We start from the raw sequence: 19266 nt of genomic DNA on the forward strand, positions 1-19266 counted from the left end.
GGAACATTAGGAAGACATACGTCACAATAGGTACTAGCCTAAAAAGTAATCGAGCATAATTTTGTTCCATCCTGGAATAAGACTACTCTGTTGGAGCAATGTATGGACCTCAAGATCATTTTTATCTGTAAAGCTTTGATCCTCGAGAAACGAGAACTCCGCAATAAACCCACATTGGAGTTTCCAAGGCTATAGTTCACGCTGTATAAATACTTAAGGATTACCTTGAAGAACTCGTCTTCCACTGTACGTTTTTAGAAGCGGTTTTTTGCGTTTTTGTGGGAAATCGAACATATTTTTAGACCCATCTAAAATTTCTTTAAGTAGGAGTACAATGTATTGAAATATCTACAATTTCCCAGTTTTAAAATGAGCAAATTACTTATTGCTCTACCGATTTTATGTATATTAGGCTGTTTAGCGAAAATCTACAGAAAGACCAGGGACGCACGTTTTGAAAATGTTGCACATGCGCCCACACATATGTAGTTAGCGCCAGTGTCTGGAAACTTATCATCAGACTACAGTTGATCAAAGTAAAAATTAATGTCTTAAAATTAAAAGTAATCGGATATTTGGTGTGAAATAGAAACAAACAAACAGAGGTTCAAACGATTTCACATTAAAATTTCAAATTATGTTTCAGATAAAGATTCGCTGTGCAAATTCTTTTGTAAGTAAACGGGTTGTCATTACTACTGTATGTATTTCTATTCCGAATTAAGTCAGCCGATGACAATTGTGTAAAAATCGGCCGTCTTTGCATCCACACCAGCGGTGGCGCTGACATTAGAACGTCTTGTATAAAAGGGATTAAGTGGAAAGAGTTAGTTGTGCAATATCGGCCGGTCGTTATTGTACAGTACATATACTAGTCAATTACCAAGTGAATTGGTAGCCATGTAAATAGTATTTAAATGTACCTATACGTAGGTATTTTTTATTTTTATTTTTTTACAATATTAAACATATATTCAGGCATTAGTTTTATTTTAATATCATGTATAAACCTAGCACAGAGCTTAATCAGATATCATTCGAGTGTTTGCCTGAAAACATAATAATACAAATCCAGCCACAAGTTTCGTAACTTCCTGTAACATTTAAAACTGCGTGTGGCATCGTCTGTTGTGATATTTTATTTTTAAAAATGTTTTATATCATTAATTAGTATAAAATGGTAAAACGTTTAAATTTGAGGGTAGACCGAATCTTATAAAAAATTGCGAATGCTAATGAACCATTATAGTCTTCATTAAGTCTGACCCCACTTATGATATGGCATACGACCCACTGTATATTTTTCTTATTCCCTAAATTAGTAACCACCAAAATTTAATAGAATCAATTCCCCTAATAGACAAACCTCACTGAAAAATTTTATAAATTTTCGACAAAAGACGCAAAAATTAGTAAGCTTGAAAGTGTGTAAATTTGTGCCCTTCTACAAACACTAACATCCATACATACAGGAAAAACCCTAAATTTGTTCCCTTTCATTTCTCCATGCTTAAGCATGGAGAAATGAAAGGGAACAAATTTAGAGTCCAGGATAGTAAATAATGGTCCCCTGAGTCCAGAATAGTAAAAATCTTGGAGCATCCTTTTTGACAAATTTTTATACTTTTCCTTTGTTATATATAACAGCAGGGAAAGTAAAAATTCTATTGTGTAATTTTATACGAAAAAAATTATTTTGTTTTATTAATGAATTTTTAATATTTTATATGGAGAAACTTTAAATTTACATTTAAAATGATCGATTTGAAAAATGTTGATACCTGTCAGTGAGAAATTTGTCAACAGTCAGAACATTTTATTCGTGACAAGGATACATGTGGATTTTTGCTGCAGTTGAAGAAAAGCCAATTTCCCAACATTATGTTCCCCAACACCATAGTTATCATTTCTGAGAATTACGGGTCACAAATATCAATGCCACTTCTGTACGACTTTTTATTTTACTTTGTACTTTGTATCAATCAACATCATGAATTTGATCAGAAAAAATGGATAAACTGTATTTACACTTCAACGGATATTAATGGCGGTTGCGATTTATTTCAAATATTTAATATTTTCGGCGTTTTATCATACAGTTTTATATTCGTTTAAAAAAATTAAGTTTATGTTCGTTTTTAGTAACTTTTTAGCATGTAACTTGGAATAATTTTAGGTAAAATGAGCAAAACTATTTTAATGGTTGCATCACATTTATTTACCTTCTTCCTATAAACAAATTTTTACTATCCCGGCTGTTATATATAAGATGGAAAATATAATTGAAATCGCTTTTAAATTTGTCTACGTGTTAATTTTTTTGTTTAATTAAACAATGGCAATGATTTTCAATCTGCTCCATTTTAACTTTATGGCAACAAATTACATGTTAATGTATCGTTTCTTTTTTCCCTATTTGTAATAAAGAAGTTCCATTTGTGAATTTGATTTAGCATTTAGCCTTACGGAATACACCATTTAATTCTAAGTATGAAGATTTTCAATATTTGATACAATAAATATTTGTTTAAGGTGGCAGCCTACCGCTCTGGGGGACCCGGGATCGAATCCGAACGGATCGAAAAATCCCCAGGAATTTTTCGGGGGGTGGTCCGTTCGGATATGTCGGGCCCCGTCTCTCACCACCCGGTCGCCCCATTGTGGGCCTGGCCGAACCCATAATGGGCCTACTAATAGAGGCCCTCTTAGTGCCCACAGGGCGGAAAGAGTTAAAAAAAAAAAGTATGAAGATTTTCAATATTTGATACAATAAATATTTGTTTAGAACGAATTATCTTTGAAACTGATTTCCCGTGCTAATTAATTAAATTAATTATTAATTTAAGTTACAAAATAAAGCTTCAAAGTTTATTGTTATTTCATTTGCCCCCCGCGCAACTTGACACGTGCAGTCTATAGCAGTGGTGACGAACCTATGACCCGCGGGTCCGACAGTGACCCACGCAGGATTTTTAAATGATCCACGCGTTGATTTTTATAAACTTATCTTTTATATCATAAAAGAGAGGACAGAATAAAAAAAAATATTTAACAAAGGCTGTCACATTACTCCCTGTGGAATTTCGGGATTTGAGTATATATCTGAACTGAAAGGACCGAGACAAGTTGAACGATACCCTACTTTTGGATCGGAGACAAAAAATAAGAAAGTTAGCATATTTACGATTTCTTGATAATTTCTGAAATATCTTGATTATATTGTTTTAAGGAGTTTTCTGAGTTTTAGTATCATTATAATAAATAAAATAAAATAAAATAAAAAGAAATAACAGAATACTGTACAAAAAATAAATAAAATGCATTGTATGACACAATTAATCAGGAAAGTAATATAAATATGTCATATTTAGAAAGAGAAGACTTGATTTTATTAAGTGTAATTTCTATAGTAAAGACTTTAAAAAGTTATTTTTTGTAGCTCGTCTCAGTTGGGCACCCTCCAAAAAAATAGGGAAACAGACACTAGAAAGTGTTCAAAGAATGTTTTCCTAATTAAAATTGATTTTTTATTCATATTATGTCGTGTCTTCTATTTCTATAGGCCTACTACTCATGAATTACCGGTCACGTAAGATGGGAATTTTATTGAATTCGCATTAAAAATTTTCCTATCCGTTCAACGCGGCTCCCCCACGATTAAATCCCGAGTGCGCCACTGGCTCCTTGTCCCTTATCACCAGGCAGCTCCATTGCGAGCTTGGCTGAATTCATAATAGACTTGCTATAAAGAGACTTTCTTAGTGTCCACAGGGCGATAAAAGTTTTTTTTAAAAAAGTAAAAATAAATCGAGCACTTGAATTTTCTCGATCTTAATCGCCCGAATGAATCAAATGAATACGCTGTTTCTAACTTTCTATAAAGTTTGGCTTTAACCAGCTGTCCAAATTAAACAAAATTTTCATCAGATACCCTTAATTCATTATTTTGTTAATTGGAATTATTCTGTATTCACTATATTCATTTAATAAAGCATATTGTTTTGTACGCCATTAAATAAATTATAAGAACACTACGAAATTAGACTGTTACGAAAATTGAGGGAGCGCGACAATTTTTTTCTGAAGAAGAGGGGGCAGAGATACAAAGTTTGGAAATCACTGGATTAATTGACTTCATGTATGCAGAGCAAATCACATTTCATATCCGGTTCCACTTTCTTTTTAAATTAATACTTTCAAAAAGCACGAAAGAGCAAGTGTGAGACGATAATCAGCCAGTTTTATTGCACTTCGTCAAGTTTTTTAAAATTAATTTAAGAACGAGATACAAAGCAATCTCAGCAGGAGTGGTGTCGGCGGTGCCCCTCCAACAGGAGCCGAATGAAGTTGGAGTTAACAGACCTAAATCTTTTATTATTTTATGAAAATAAAAAGTAAAAATAATTATTTTTAATTACTTATAGTATCGGATCTGTATATGATATATTAGGGTTTAATAAAAGAGGGTTGATTAAAAGCAGGGTTGGCATGATTTAAAAAAAATGTTTTAAAACATTTATTAAAACATGTTTTAAAACATAGGCATCGGATTTAAAACATTTTTTAAAACAAATGTTTTAAAACATTTAAGACATTTTTTTTTTTTCTTTTGGACATAGAACACTGGGATCTAGTAAAATAGAAAAAATCAGAAAAACTTAAGTGTAAGACTTAAGATTGTACAGAATGTTTTATTTAATATAAAATACAGCAGTTTTAAATGTTTCTTTATGAAATGGCATTTTTAAGATTTGCATGTACAGTACTGTACAAAACCAAAACAGGATTGACAGCAGTAGCTTCTTCAGCTTGAAGAATTTCTTATTTTCAAAAATGTAAAACGCTCAGTAATGTTTGTTTAGGTGCTTCAAAACTTTAACAAGCTTTGCTGCCTTTTCCTGCCAAAGTCGATTTCTAAGTTTTGAATGAACAAGTCCACAGTTAGAGAAAATTCTCTCAATTCCCGCTGAAGAAGCCACTGCTGTGTGCAGCTGTGTAACTAATCTTAAAAGAGGTTCATCAATTCTGTCACGTAGTGACTGCCACCATGTAAGAGGAGTGATATTACTTAGCACAGACTCTGCAAACATGTGTTGCAGAAATGGGCTAGTTTTTGCAATCAAATGAACTGTTCCATTAGGATCAGTCACACAGACACAAATCACTGGTTCATTATGGATATTACTTATTACTCCACCCATCAATAGCCGTACAGACTGTAATATTTTAACTCATCAGCTGATTCATTCTCAATGGAATTGTATACAGTGTCCAGCAAAGGTCCCCCAATTTCCTTTCTATGTGGAGGGTCATATCCAGGTTACAACATCTGACAAAATTTTATAAATTCGGGGTGTTTTACATGAGTAAAGGCTGAATTGGTGGCATATATAAATTTTGCTCATGGACATCCAATTGCATTTTTTGATTAGTTAATGTTTTCACAATAAATGAATCAATGCGTTGCAATTTTACTTTGCTTCGGGATGCAGTGCCACTAGTAAAGCCAGAAGTGAAGGCTGAGCACTTCCCACTGCTCTAAGACTCGGGCTCCTGGCTTTCTGACTCCTGCCAATCTAAATAATAAATATAGAAACAATAAATTAATTACTAATTAGGTGTGTGTTTTTAAAATTACCATTATATACAGACATGTGAAAATTATTAGACTCAAGTCGGACCAGTGCAATATAAAATGATACATTTTAGGATAAGAACCAAAAATAATACACCTTATGCACGAGTCTAATAATTTACAACTTCTGTATGTTCAGTTCACAAAGATTACGATATGCAATTGTATACTATTCACTTTAGTTTCCGAGGCCTAATTAATTTCCGCTTGGAAAATTTTTAATCTATTAATTTTTTTTTATATTAAATAATTATTTCCACGTAAAAGCGAATCTGACAGCCTAAATAATTGCCGGGGAATAAATACCCCCCAAAAACGTGTTTTTATAGAAAAACTATATGAAAAATTTAAATTTTGACAAGTCGAATTTCCTCGCTCGAGATTTTTCTACAGAATTTAATGCTAAACGACTTTGACACTCTTCAGTCATTAAACTCCATCAAAAGTTATAAAAACTTTTGATGTGTGGATTTTTGAGTGGAGCTCCACATAATTCAGAAAGTGTTTTGTCTGTGATCAGTGGCGGATTTATACACAGGCGCGCCAAGCGCGTTCCTGGGGCCGCATAAATCAAGGGGCCTCAAAATTTAACTCTCAAAATATTTTTTCACAATAGAAATAATTAATAATTTAGCAGTACAGTCAAACCTGTTTTTATGCGGGGGATAGGGACCGCATTAAAAAAAACGCATTAAAAAAAATCTCACGAAACTTCACGAATGACTGTAAATAATAGTTTTCGCAACACAATTAAAAAAATAATTTTTTTATGCGGTCAACAGGGACCGCATAAAAAAAGTCTCACATAGAAAATAACTCAAAACCGTACGAAATAGAATTTATTGACAACAGATGTCAGCACTTGACTGCATCGTCTGATCTATCGTCTGTTTTACATATTTTTGTCCAGGTGGTGTTTTGTTGACTTAAAAAGTAAATTATTTCATTTTTCGCATATTCATGCAATAATATTACTATAATAAGTGCATTTATGCTATAATAAGTTTATTTAGCTATAATAAGTCAACGTGAGACATGACGAATCGCACGAGACTAGTCGCCAACTATACCGCACAAATTAAAAATTCGCATTAAAAAAATCGCACAAATAAAAATCGCACATAAAAAGAGCGCATAAAAACAGGTTTGACTGTATTTCTTAAATTAAATTACCCTTAATTATTTATCAAACAATAGTGAAATCTATTATAATAATTTACAAATAAATTTTTATTATTCGTAGATTACTATATTTTTGAAATACAAATCAGTAGTAAATTTAAAATAAATTAGTTTTTATATCCATGGATTACTAGATTTTTTTTTGTTTTTGACACTTTTTACCAATTGAAGTTCTTGTACCAATTCTTACGAATTATCTAATTCTTGTACAGTACCAATAATTTTTATAATTAATACAATCCGAACATCAGTACCTTTTAAATATAGCCAGGCATTTGTAATTTTATATTGGTTAAATACTTCATCAGTTTTTCGCGAAATTTGATTTGTTGGCAATTTGGTAAATTGCCAACAAATCAAAGAAGTCACCACTAAAAGAACTGAGAAATTGTAAAGAAAAATTGAAGCTCAACATTGTGACGATGTCACAATAAATAATCGCTCGATAGAATTACTTTGGTTTATTTGATTACAGCAACGCGACACGTGAGCTATCTGTCGTATACATCCCAAGAAGACTTTTATGGAAAGCTGGACCTTATTTAGATGAAGGAAACACGGAAAACTTCACATGGCCAACCCGTTGGCTTGCCCGTACCCAGAAATTACCAGTATTCGGTGGTCTTATCCACTCGGCTATTGAAGGGCACTTATGAGAATAACTACCGTTCGGGAAAAAAGAAACTCAAGTTGTTAGATGTGGGAAATTAAATACTTATAGACTTTTCATAGGGTAACACTTTTAGATTCCACGTTGGCAAGTGCTATATGCCACCTGTCGCAGTAATGATATAATGCAGGGATCACCAAACTTTTTCCACAGTGGGCCAGATAACTGAAAGAATGACGAGCGCGAGCCGCACAACCATTTTGTTCAATACAGTACACTGAATACACAAAAAATAAAGACAACCAACATATTTATTTACCAATACACAAACACGATTGCAGCAGCAAGCTCGTAATCGCTTTTCTTAGAAGCTTTATTGCATGTACCGGTTCTTTTACAAAAAGCGCTCTGATATCCAAGATCGCAAAAAGTCGCTGAATTTTTATTTCACTGATTTGTATAAAAATTATATTATTGTCAGATGCAAAAATCAGATTGGACCAATATGTTATCTTACGTAAGAATTTATCACACTCCGTTCCCAATGTAACACATTTGACAAATTCTTTAAATTGTGTACAGTAAAGAAATAAAGAATTTTAAAAATGTGTTAGATTGTTCATTCTCTGTGATAAACTCTTACGTAAGATAACGTTTATAGTTATATAGCCGATTTTATCCGTTTTCACCGGGTGCAAGAATTAGGTTCACCCTCTTCCGAGACTAATTAAAGAATTTTTAGATGGGTCTAAAAATATGTTCGATTTCCCACAAAAGCGCAAAAAACCGCTTCTAAAAACGTACAGTGGAAGACGAGTTCTTCAAGGTAATCCTTAAGTATTTATACAGCGTGAACTATAGCCTTGGAAACTCCAATGTGGGTTTATTGCGGAGTTCTCGTTTCTCGAGGATCAAAGCTTTACAGATAAAAATGATCTTGAGGTCCATACATTGCTCCAACAGAGTAGTCTTATTCCAGGATGGAACAAAATTATGCTCGATTACTTTTTAGGCTAGTACCTATTGTGACGTATGTCTTCCTAATGTTCCAATATGCGGCTAATCCAATTTCTTGTTGTGGCTCCTACATAGTGTGTTTTTGTATTACTGTTTTGATTTTTTTTTTTTAACTCTTTCCGCCCTGTGGGTACTAAGAGGCCTATTATGGATTCGGCCAGGTCCACAATGGGGCGGCTGGATGGTGAGGGACGGGGGCCAACATATCAGGACGGACTACTTCCCAGGAATTTTTCGACGCGTAAGGATTTGATTCCGGGTCCTCCAGAGCGGTAGGCTGCCACCTTGGCTGCTCGGCCATCCGGTCGTCAAGTGATAGAGGGTGCTTACAAGCGGCCGGATGGCCGAGCGGTCAAGGTTAGCAGCCTGCCGCCCTGGGGGACCCGGGATCGAATCCGGACGGGTCGAAAAATCCCCACGAATTTTTCGGGGGGTGGTCCGTCCGGATATGTCGGTCCCCGCCCCTCACCACCCGGCCGCCCCATTGTGGGCCTGGCCGAACCCATAATGGGCTTGCTACAAGAGGCCCTCTTAGTGCCCACAGGGCGGAAAGAGTTAGAAAAAAAAAAAAAAAAAAAAGGGTGCTTACGACAGCAACGAATATTCTTTACTAATATCGGATCATCAAAATAATACTTTTTAAAATAAACTCGCCACATTTACGCAAGTATTATTATACATATTTAACGAAGCATATACGGAAAAGTTTGGCGGTTTTTGGTGGGATTGGATCGAAAATATACCAAATTGATTATATGGCAACACTAGCTGTTGCAGCAGAGAAGAGTTTCACTTCGCATTCACTTATTTGATTTGTTTTAATGAGTCGTTTTGCTATTTATCCATTCGTTTTTAGACTACAGAAGAAATGTACTATGTCTAGAGGACGTATAAAATTATTTTTATAGGAATCAGTTTAAAGTTAGTTCTAGTTAAGACCTCCACAATGACTCCGACCAAAACAACAATCACTCCTTTACAGCAAATGATGTCTTCCTGCACCGGGGCCATTATTACGTCAATATTTGGTAAATATTATTTTCATTCATTTTAAAAGCAATATTACTATTAATATGATGTTTTTATGATTAAAGATCGAATGTTCAGATGATAAATCTTTCGTTTCCGATCAAAAATCGTTTGCTTACAGTGAAAATCCATATTCGCCATTCCGTATTTAAAAACATTTTTCAAATTCTGGGAACGTTTAACAAAGAAAAAAAAAAGGGGGAATGGAATAACGGATAAAGTGACGAGCTAAATTTCGGCGCTTTTATATCACAAGTATTTTCTGCAATTCGTGTTGTCGATGTATATTATTATTATAATTTTTCGAGTTATTTTTGCACGTGCACGCTTATGGGTTTTAATTGTGAAGACAAGTAGTGCTTTACAGGCTTTTATTTTGTTTTTAAAAATTAACAGTTTTTTTAGCAAATAGGTTCTAGTGTTGAAATATTGAGAAGAAAAAAATGATGTTTCTCGAACCAAAGTGCTGGATCATTTGTGGCAGAATTATTGGATTCAGACTCGACAGTTCCGGAGTTGTTGAATAGTTTTCTGCTGAATGCTCTCTACAGTAGCACTGTTTTGGAACATGTTTAGTATTTTGATGTCATATTTAGTAGCACGTTTCATTTACGCTACCTATTGCTACCTGAAACTGACCAATGATGGCTACTTATTGTTCCAACACATACAAAATATGACTCACATTGGGGATACTATAGATTACCACCTGTGAAATTTCGGGATTTTGCGAATCGTCCTCAGCACATGATATATTGAACATCTAAAGTGGTTGGAAGCCTTATATATCTACGAACTTGGCATTGCCTGCATCAACCAGAAAGATGAATTAAATCTGTCCGTAGCATGGCAAGTGCTTGTAAGCAAAGAGCTATAAATTTTCCTCAATACTACATATGATGCGCATGTCTAGTAAAACTTCATCAAGTATCACGTATTTGAATTTCAAATAATAATCGTATTTAAAGACATTCTAATGAAAATTTGTCGCCACCTGAAGAAGAACCTCGGAAGGTTCAAAAACGTTTGTGAAATTTAATTTTTCCATTCTAATGTTAATTACACACCGGTAACAGGCTTTTAGAGGTATGTAATTGATTATATTCCAGTGTTGAAAGAAGTAAATTTATAATGCATTATAGGCTGCAATTTTGTATTGATGCGGGTCACACGACTCCAGCGTTATTATATATATGGATTCTGCTTTCGGTTTATGGTATACCTCAGTGTGGATTGTTGATCCTTCAACTCGTATGCTGATGTCTAGGAAATGGACTTCCGTAGAATGCGCCCGATCAATTTCAACGGTCAAACCGTACAGGTGGAGTCGACAAAGGGTAAGACGTCTGTAGATGTCTTCCGTAGAATGATTATATCATCTACGTATCTCCTATATAAAATGATGTTTGGAAGGTGGTGCGGGAGGATCTCGGATTCTAGTTGTCTTACAACCATTTCACATAAATCTCTCAAGATGGGGCTCCCTATCGGTACCCCTCTTCTTTGTTCGTATACAGTACTGTTGAATTGAAAAACAAATTGTAGCATAGTAAATGCTCCATCTCTAGGACTTGCTGATGTAAGCTCAGATGTTCATATTGAGCAAAAATGTTCTATACACTTCAGTCCTATTCTCAATAGTTGTGACCTTGGGTAATTTGAAAGTTGAAAATAAAATTCATTTTTCTGTAATAAACTTTTGTAAATATTATCATTAAAAAAAGTTGTTACAGATCTGTTTTGCATCAATGTTTGCAAACTATGAGTTTACAATAATTTTCAAAAATATCTCTGTTCCTTTCAATACACTTGGCCACATGCCTATCGATGATTATCATAGCAGTTTGCATAATACAAGTAGCTCTTCACATAATTTTGCCTTCATGTGGTACACAATACCATTCATCCATTCCCATGTACTGTTTACAGTACAAAATGGACCCAACTTTGTAAGGCCTTTTTTATTTTATTTAAAATGACCTCCAAAATAAGATCCTTAAATGGTGGTACAATATCCTCCTGCATCACCTTATATGAAGGCTTTTATTTCTTCAGGGCAAAATTACGTTCTCAATAACTGGAACAAAGTACTAAGAGTATTAAGCACAATTGACAAAACCTTTAACATCCAGTAATGAAATTTTAATGTAAAAATTGATGAATGTTTTTAATCTTACAATTTTACAATCTTACAATGATAGGCCATCCGCATCCCGGTGGTTGATGCAAAGTGTAGATAACTGCACTTTATGTATCTCTATTTTTTTCATGAATTTGACAGCCTGCCTGGATCGAGTGGCTCTTATGATGGAGGCCTTATCCCAGTGCACCGTTATATCATGTTGTCTAGCCTATCATCTGCCTGGAAGTCACTTGTCGAATAACGTTACGCTTTGGCACGGGAAAGAGAGGGAACTTACTACGGTCTCATCATATTCTTGTATTTATTGCCGTTTATTAATTTCTTCTTTTATTCTGTTTGTAGCATAGACCCGTCTAAGCGCAGTCGCGGTTTTTTGTAAATTCGAAATTGATTCAATGTTAGTATTCGTTTAACTGACGACGGCTGATTAACGCAGCCGAAAACGTTTTTAAGCTATTAAAGACTTCGTACTGGATATGTTAAAGGTGTTGTACGTTTGATATCATAATCTCATCTGTCATCCTTTCTTCAATTTTTGCTGTTTTCAAGTTATACCCAAGATATTTATTTTATTTAAATTTGGCCATCTCCAATTTTAATTTGTTCCTTTATCTGGCTATTCTTTTTAAACAGCATACTCTATTTACAGTTTAGTTATTTTTGCTAGTTTATTATCCAAAATGTTTATTAAGTCTTATAATTTTGCTAAAACTGATTGTTATGTTTATAAGTAAGAATGTTTGTTTTTTTAATTGGTAACGTTATCCAATCAATTTATTTGGAAAAGGAAAATTGAATACTATATTCATGCATGTATAAGTTGCATCCAGCTTCTCAATATAAATATATCGGGTCTTTACAACACCCAATACATTACAATAACCCATGTTCAATTTCAAAATTCTACTAAGGGATGAGAATAGAGATGTGGGTATACAGAAATTGGCAACATCACAAATTCCAAACAGGGATGAAGTGATGGTTAATGCTTATTGTTGAGTGCATGTTAAACAGAGAAAGGGAGATACACAGGAAAGTTTAAATTGAAAGTGGTGCATTATGCACTAGAAAATGGAAATCAAGGAGGAAAAAAGTTTGATACAGATGAAAAATGTGAGGCAATGGATTCAAATAAAGGACGTTCTTGAGAAAATATCACAAAACTGGCAATCGTTTTGTGGAAATACAGCAAAATATCCCAACCTGGAAGCAAATTTGTTGTGATATATCCATGAAATTTGGGCAAATAGATTTTGTTTGTCTGTTGAAATGATTCAGTTCAAAGCCTGAAGGATTTTTCAAAATATGAAAATTCTGAAAAATGAATTTAAAGGAAGTTACAGCTAGGCAGATAATTCATGCCATGATGATTCAGCATTGAACTTCAATGGCACAGTGGCTTCACTTCAGTGGCTTCCTGACACCTATCTAATTTTAAATTGCTTTAAAATTATTCATTATTTCAAGTATACAATGCACTCTAATTTTGGTAAAAAAATTGAGGAAAAAAGTACAGCCTGTACACATAAATATGGTATCTTAATGGTAACTGAATGAAGTAAGTAGGCTTAGTCATTTCTATGTTGATATACTTTGTAAGGATGTGAAATAAGAACTGTGTTCACAATTAAGAATCAAAAGTTAGAATTAGAAGTTAACCAGTTACCAATTGCTTTACTTTTGGTATGCAAATGTTATCAGTTAACTTCTAACTTTAATTCTGGATTGTGAATACAGACCTAAGTGAGCTAATTATTTTCTGTATTGCAGAAATTTTTATTTATAATAAAATTGCATTGTAAATTATCAGAAAATACATAGTTAATTTTGAAAGTAATTTATTAATGCAATAATTTTGATAATTTTTTTGTTTAATATTTAAATTAAAACTTAATTCATTGAAATTTATAACATAATCACATTCTTTTTAAAACATCTGTTGTTGAAATTTAAAGAATAATAATGTAAATTTTGAAATATTTGATAGTTTTTTAATCAATGGCAAAATGAATGTTAAAAAATAATATTTGTTACTGCATTATGTTAAATTAAAAATAAAATTTTTTCTCTTATTGCAAATATTTTTTATATAAATCATTAGTTAATAAATTATTACTTACTTCATAATACTTATTTATTTTTTTAAACCATATGTAAATGAGAAAAGCAATAGTATAATAATTAAGAGCAATTATTACAATCTTAAAAATTTTTTCAGTTACTCCGTTAGATGTTGTTAAAATAAGATTGCAAACTCAACAAAAAGAATTCATGAAAAATAAGTGTTATATCTATTGTGATCGAATAATAGAAGATATATGTTGCATTGGACAGCCTGTTCAAAATAGCTCAGTCGGATATATTGGTCAACAGTCTAATCGGCTAAGATCTCATCATTTTACTGGAACTGCTGTAAGTATTTACCTCTTTTTTTCATAATTAATTTCTCAAAAAATAATAAATGGTAGTAATAAAAAAAACTGAATAATAAAATAAATTAATTAAATGATTATGAAGTATTGTTGAGTCCTTTTATTCACAAAGTTGTCTTTCTATTGAAGTATTGAAGGGCCTTCTTTAGTTTAAAAACATTAATATTTTCTAAACTGATTTTTATTTATTCAATAAATCATACATATTAACGAAAATTAATGTCAGGAAAAATTAAAATTTAATAAATAACTAATCAGTGCAGCAAGGGAGTAGACATGAATCATTCTGAGTGGGAAGGTGTCTGTTAGATGAAAGGAATGGAGGAAGATGAAGTTGAATCATGAATCACAGTAATAAAATTTGTAAAAAAGTAAAACAATAAAATTATTTATGATAAGGATAGTATAAAATGGTTTATAAAATGTAAAAAACAAAATACAGTAGGTGATCGGTTAATGAACAGTTCGGTTAACGAACACTTTCACGAAAGATTTTTATGTTTGGATAACGAACACCTCACAGAACAAACATAAGAAGAAGCAACGTAAAATAATGAATATCGATTTGTCTTCCCTTGTCTTCAGGCAACAATTTGAAACTTTTAGGAGCATGGGAGACGTCGACTTGACGCTCAACCTGGTATATACCAGTCGGATAGTATTCCTCCAAACTTTGAAACTCCCTTGAAAATTCAGCCTTTTATTTTTCTGACAGAAACAATTCTTTTATAGTATTCACGAGACTGTTGGATGGGCACTCGTTAAGTTTTGCATTGGTTTTTATTTTTGAAAGGTGAGAGTATAATAGCAGAGGTAGGGAGTGGGCAGAAGATGTCTGACGTTGCTGGGCAGTATGGCTTGAAGAGGCAGTAGGCCACAGTTCAATCTTATCTAAGAAAGATACAGAATAATCAAGAAGACTCGAACAGATTAAGGAGCAACAAAAATTGCATCTGAGAAATAAAGAACATCAAAGAGCTTATAATGGAACCTGAAATGATCTGACAACAGATGAATGCCAAGAAATCTTGAATGAAGTTCACTGAGAAACTCTGCGAGATACGTTTTTGTTGTAATAAATGCAGGATTTGACAATGGAGTAAAGTGAAAACTGAACTGCTTAGTTTGAACACAAAGTTTAATCTAAATTGTATGTACTACACATACCAAAAAACCAGGGGAGATAAGGTATGAAGTACAAGAATGTAGTTATATAAACAAAAGTCTAGACATCATCTGGAATGTCCCTAGGAGAGAGTCATGATATTCTCATCAACAGTTTTCTTCTGAAAAAGAGAATTAATGCTGATATCTGCTATTTAACATCTTTTGAACAAGTGGAAGGATGTCAGAACAATGGTCTTAGAATGGCATCCAAACCAGGTTGAGGTTAATAGGGTAGGGGATCTCTACCATTACAATGCTATTACAATTACGTCTGAAAAATCCTGAAGAAGAGAGAAAAGCAATTGACATTAGACAGATTCTTTAACCCCCACAAACGGAAAAAACATCACTAATAAAAATGCAATAATTTCCAATAATTTGAATTAATCAAAGGTATTTATGAAGATATGTGAAAAAGTTAATGAATTTTTTGAATATCTCATTTGAGGTAAACATATCTCAGCTTCAGATGTTTAGAACAACGGAATACTTTGAATTGCTGAATCTGTTTAACTTTTTAAAGGCTCTAGAAGAGTCATTAGCAACATGCATCCCACAAGGTCCTAATATATGGTCTCCTATCAATAAATGTTTTATTTTCCTGTTTTCTGTCTCATGCTATTGTGCAAATCTAATTAAGCCTTGTGACAAAGTGCATTCAAACTAAACTTGACTAGAAAAAGATAAAGAATAAACTATATATTACTAGTTTGTCTATCATTAGCCTGTGTCCAATTGGCATCTACTCTACTGCTGTTATGAAGTATATTGATTTCTTAGAGTTGCAGGCTTAGAGCCTACAACTCTAAGAAAAAGTGCATGTGGTTTACTGAAAGTCTACAAAATTCACTTAAGCCCACATTCAGAAAAGGTTGCATATCACTGTTCTAGAATGTTACTAAAGTTTTTAATAACTTAGCATCTTTGTAAACTTTTCAAACTTATATTTGTTGCTTTCTAAAGCTTTTAGAAATGTGAAAACAAAATAAATTCTAGTATCAAAAATGCTGGACACAAATTTATAAATGTGAGCTCATACTGTATCTGTAGTCTTTTATAATCTTATTTGTAAGGATCACAATAAAAAGTATCTTCTGTGCTAAGCAATAGAGTTAAGTGGTCATATTAGAACAATTTTACTTTAAAATATAAGATAACATTTGAAAAGAGTTGAACATAAGAGTCATCACAAAAATGTTTTACTCTGTTCTATTGTTTAAACTTTTTTACTGTAAAGAGTATTTTGATCTTTAATTTATTGTAATGGGTTATGAAGAGAACAGCTCAGTTTTTTCTTATATATTCTGGATAAAAATTGTTGTAATTATATGCTTTTGTTATAACAACAAAGTTTTTTTCCTGTAATTTTAGTTAAACGTTAAAGGCAGAAACATTTTTATTTATTTGTTAGAGAAACATAGAGTTGGTTTGAATCATTTTTATTTTAGTGGATAAAATCAACATTGCAATCAACTATTGTGATATGTTAAGAACAAAACTAAAACACATGAATATTGTGGAAAACTGAAATAATGTTTTATAAAATGAATATTATTATTCATTTTATAAAACAATGTTTAACATTATACATAAAATATTATCATTAATACTGATAGACGGTGCTCTTAAACTTTTATCTGAATATCATTTATTCATATAGTTAACCAAAAAATTAAATAAGCTGAGATTTGAATTGATGGAGCATTCATCATGCAGTTCAAATCTTGTTCTTAATGAATGTTCTCTGTGTAGTCCATTAAAAAATTATTACAGTTAGGCCTAGAGATTTTAACTGGATGAAAAAATCATAGATGTAAAGAAAAGTTAAAGATGCAATTGAAAAATTACTATATAAACTGCATTACACAATCACAACAGTAGAGTTGTTGTGGTTGTGGTAGAGAAAAATAAGAAAATAGCATACGGGAGGAACCCTACGGTATTTCAGTTGCTACAAAATGACAAAGTGCCCATAGACAGAATGAAAATTCCAGGAGTTTACAGAATACCGGTGCAAGATAAACGGCGGAATACAGAGCTGTATTATATAGGGGCCACAAAGAGATCGCTGGCATTAAGGATACAGGAACATAAAAGAAATGTAAGATGCAGGCAACCGGTTACGGCATTGGCAAACTATGCGATAGCAGATTCGGACGAGGTGTCTATCAACTGGGACGATGCGAAAATTATACAGAAAGTGGCAAATATAAGGCAGCTTAAATGTACTGCATGGTGTATTTCCAGTACAGTGAAAAAGAGCACGAAAACGTTAGATTAAAGAAATAATTTAACTGCAGAGCAAAGGTTGTTGGAAGTAGTTTGTTGCAATTGAAAAATTTATTCTGATAAATCTTATGTGATATTAGGATCAATACATCCAAAATTGAAAACATGTTTTGAAAAATAATAGTTTTTTTCTGTAATATTTGTAATAAGTTTAGTGATATTTTTACCATTATCATTTTTTATTTGTTACTTGCACAAATTATTAATTTTATCGTATTTGAATAAATATCATATGCTGCATATTACATTCATAATTTAGTAATATCAAATTGTTGAAAACAAAAAATTTATTTCATTTTATTTCAGGATGCATTTATCAAAATAGCAAGATCAGAAGGAATCCCTTCATTGTGGAGTGGACTTCCTCCTACTCTGTAAGCAGATAAAATTTATACATATTTATATCATTACATAACATTGTGTCTGCTAAATCCAATAGTGTTAAATTCAATTTTTTATGTTTTTAATATATCATGCCTTATATGAGAATTTAAGTTGTGCTATGCATCAAAGAGGATAAATAAAAGAGAATTCTGACTTGGAGCATTAAGTTAATATAACTGAAAATCAGAATTTTATTTTAATTTAATGTTTTAATGAAAAGCTATTTTATTTTTTTTCTCTAGCATAATCAGAGGAAAGTCAGTTGTTTTATTCAAAATATTTATTTTCATATATACTGTATTTATTCAAATCTAAGATGCGAATATGGAAAAGTTAGCAATGATACCAGTTTTTTTAAATTGTGTTTGAATGTTTTCCATTAGCAAAATAAAGTATTGAGACATGGTTATCTGCAGTTGTGACATCATTGCATTTTATATTAATATCTATACCATTTAACTATACAAGTCACAGAAGTTTAAGTTTATTTTCCAGCAAAAGCTTTCAGTTTCTGAAAGCATTGTAATGTTGAAATTACACAGCTAGAAATTGCAATAAAGTCTTTAGCTTCTGTGTATTTCCTTTTATGAGATGTTTCTTCTTGTTTAATTATTATCTAGTAGCATCTCAGAGTTGTAGTTCTCATCCTTCTTGTTAGTTTTAATGCTTGCTTATACTGTAATATTTTTACTACAAATAGGACACTACAGAGTGATAGGGGTTGTCTCTGCATGCCTGATTTTCAACAGATCTTTCCTGTAACTTGCTGTTGCCTTCATTCTGAAACATCTCTGCAATGTCTGTGCATTATACTAATTTTTGTTTTTTGCTTTTTTGTCTTGATATTGCCATCTTTAATATTGAATTTGCCAGAAACTGTCTGCCTACATAGAAGTGGAATTTGATGCATATGTAGTACAGCTGATTAGAAGCACTTTTACCAGTGTGTTTTCCTTAATCTGTACCAGAGTTGGTATACAGACACCATAATCCAGGAAATTGATGAGAAATAAAGATGAACATTTTAAAAATACTTAAGTGACTTTACTTTTACAATCTGAATGCAATTAAATATTCAGTGCGCTTTAAATGCATTTACTTTAGAAATTGGAGCACACTATTCTGTTTATTTTGGTTATAGATACTTCTCTGAGCTTGCTGAATTTGTTCAGATTTTTTAAAACAAGATAACTGTTATTGATGACATCAAGGAATCTGTGAACTATGAGTTAGTGAAATGTTCCATTTATTCAGGATGTTTTTTTGTTCTCATGGTATAATTTTAGAACAGACATGTTGTAAAATCATGCTTGTTATTACTTTTGTGTAAACCTGATGAAATCTGTATCAACTACTACTTCCATAAGCTGGATTGTTT

The 19266-nt window shown here is 32.4% G+C and overlaps 2 protein-coding genes across 2 annotated transcripts in view; one reads left to right on the forward strand and one right to left on the reverse strand.

Annotated features, from left to right (window-relative positions):
* The window catches only part of LOC136968173 (uncharacterized), a 206447-nt gene that overhangs the window by 43093 nt on the left and 144088 nt on the right, over window positions 1–19266 (reverse strand). The gene's annotated exons all lie outside the window — the stretch shown is intronic.
* LOC136968162 (mitochondrial glutathione transporter SLC25A40-like) overlaps window positions 9225–19266 on the forward strand; it is a 54199-nt gene continuing 44157 nt past the window's right edge. Inside the window, exons 1-3 of the mRNA XM_067262125.1 lie at window positions 9225–9472; window positions 13835–14028; window positions 17811–17878. Coding sequence (XP_067118226.1) covers window positions 9391–9472; window positions 13835–14028; window positions 17811–17878 — 344 coding nt within the window. The 5' untranslated portion in view covers window positions 9225–9390. The remainder of the gene's footprint in view (window positions 9473–13834; window positions 14029–17810; window positions 17879–19266) is intronic.

This window comes from Centruroides vittatus, unplaced genomic scaffold (assembly GCF_030686945.1).
Source record: "Centruroides vittatus isolate TY-2023 unplaced genomic scaffold, ASM3068694v2 contig_1408, whole genome shotgun sequence".
NCBI classification, from domain to species: domain Eukaryota; kingdom Metazoa; phylum Arthropoda; class Arachnida; order Scorpiones; family Buthidae; genus Centruroides; species Centruroides vittatus.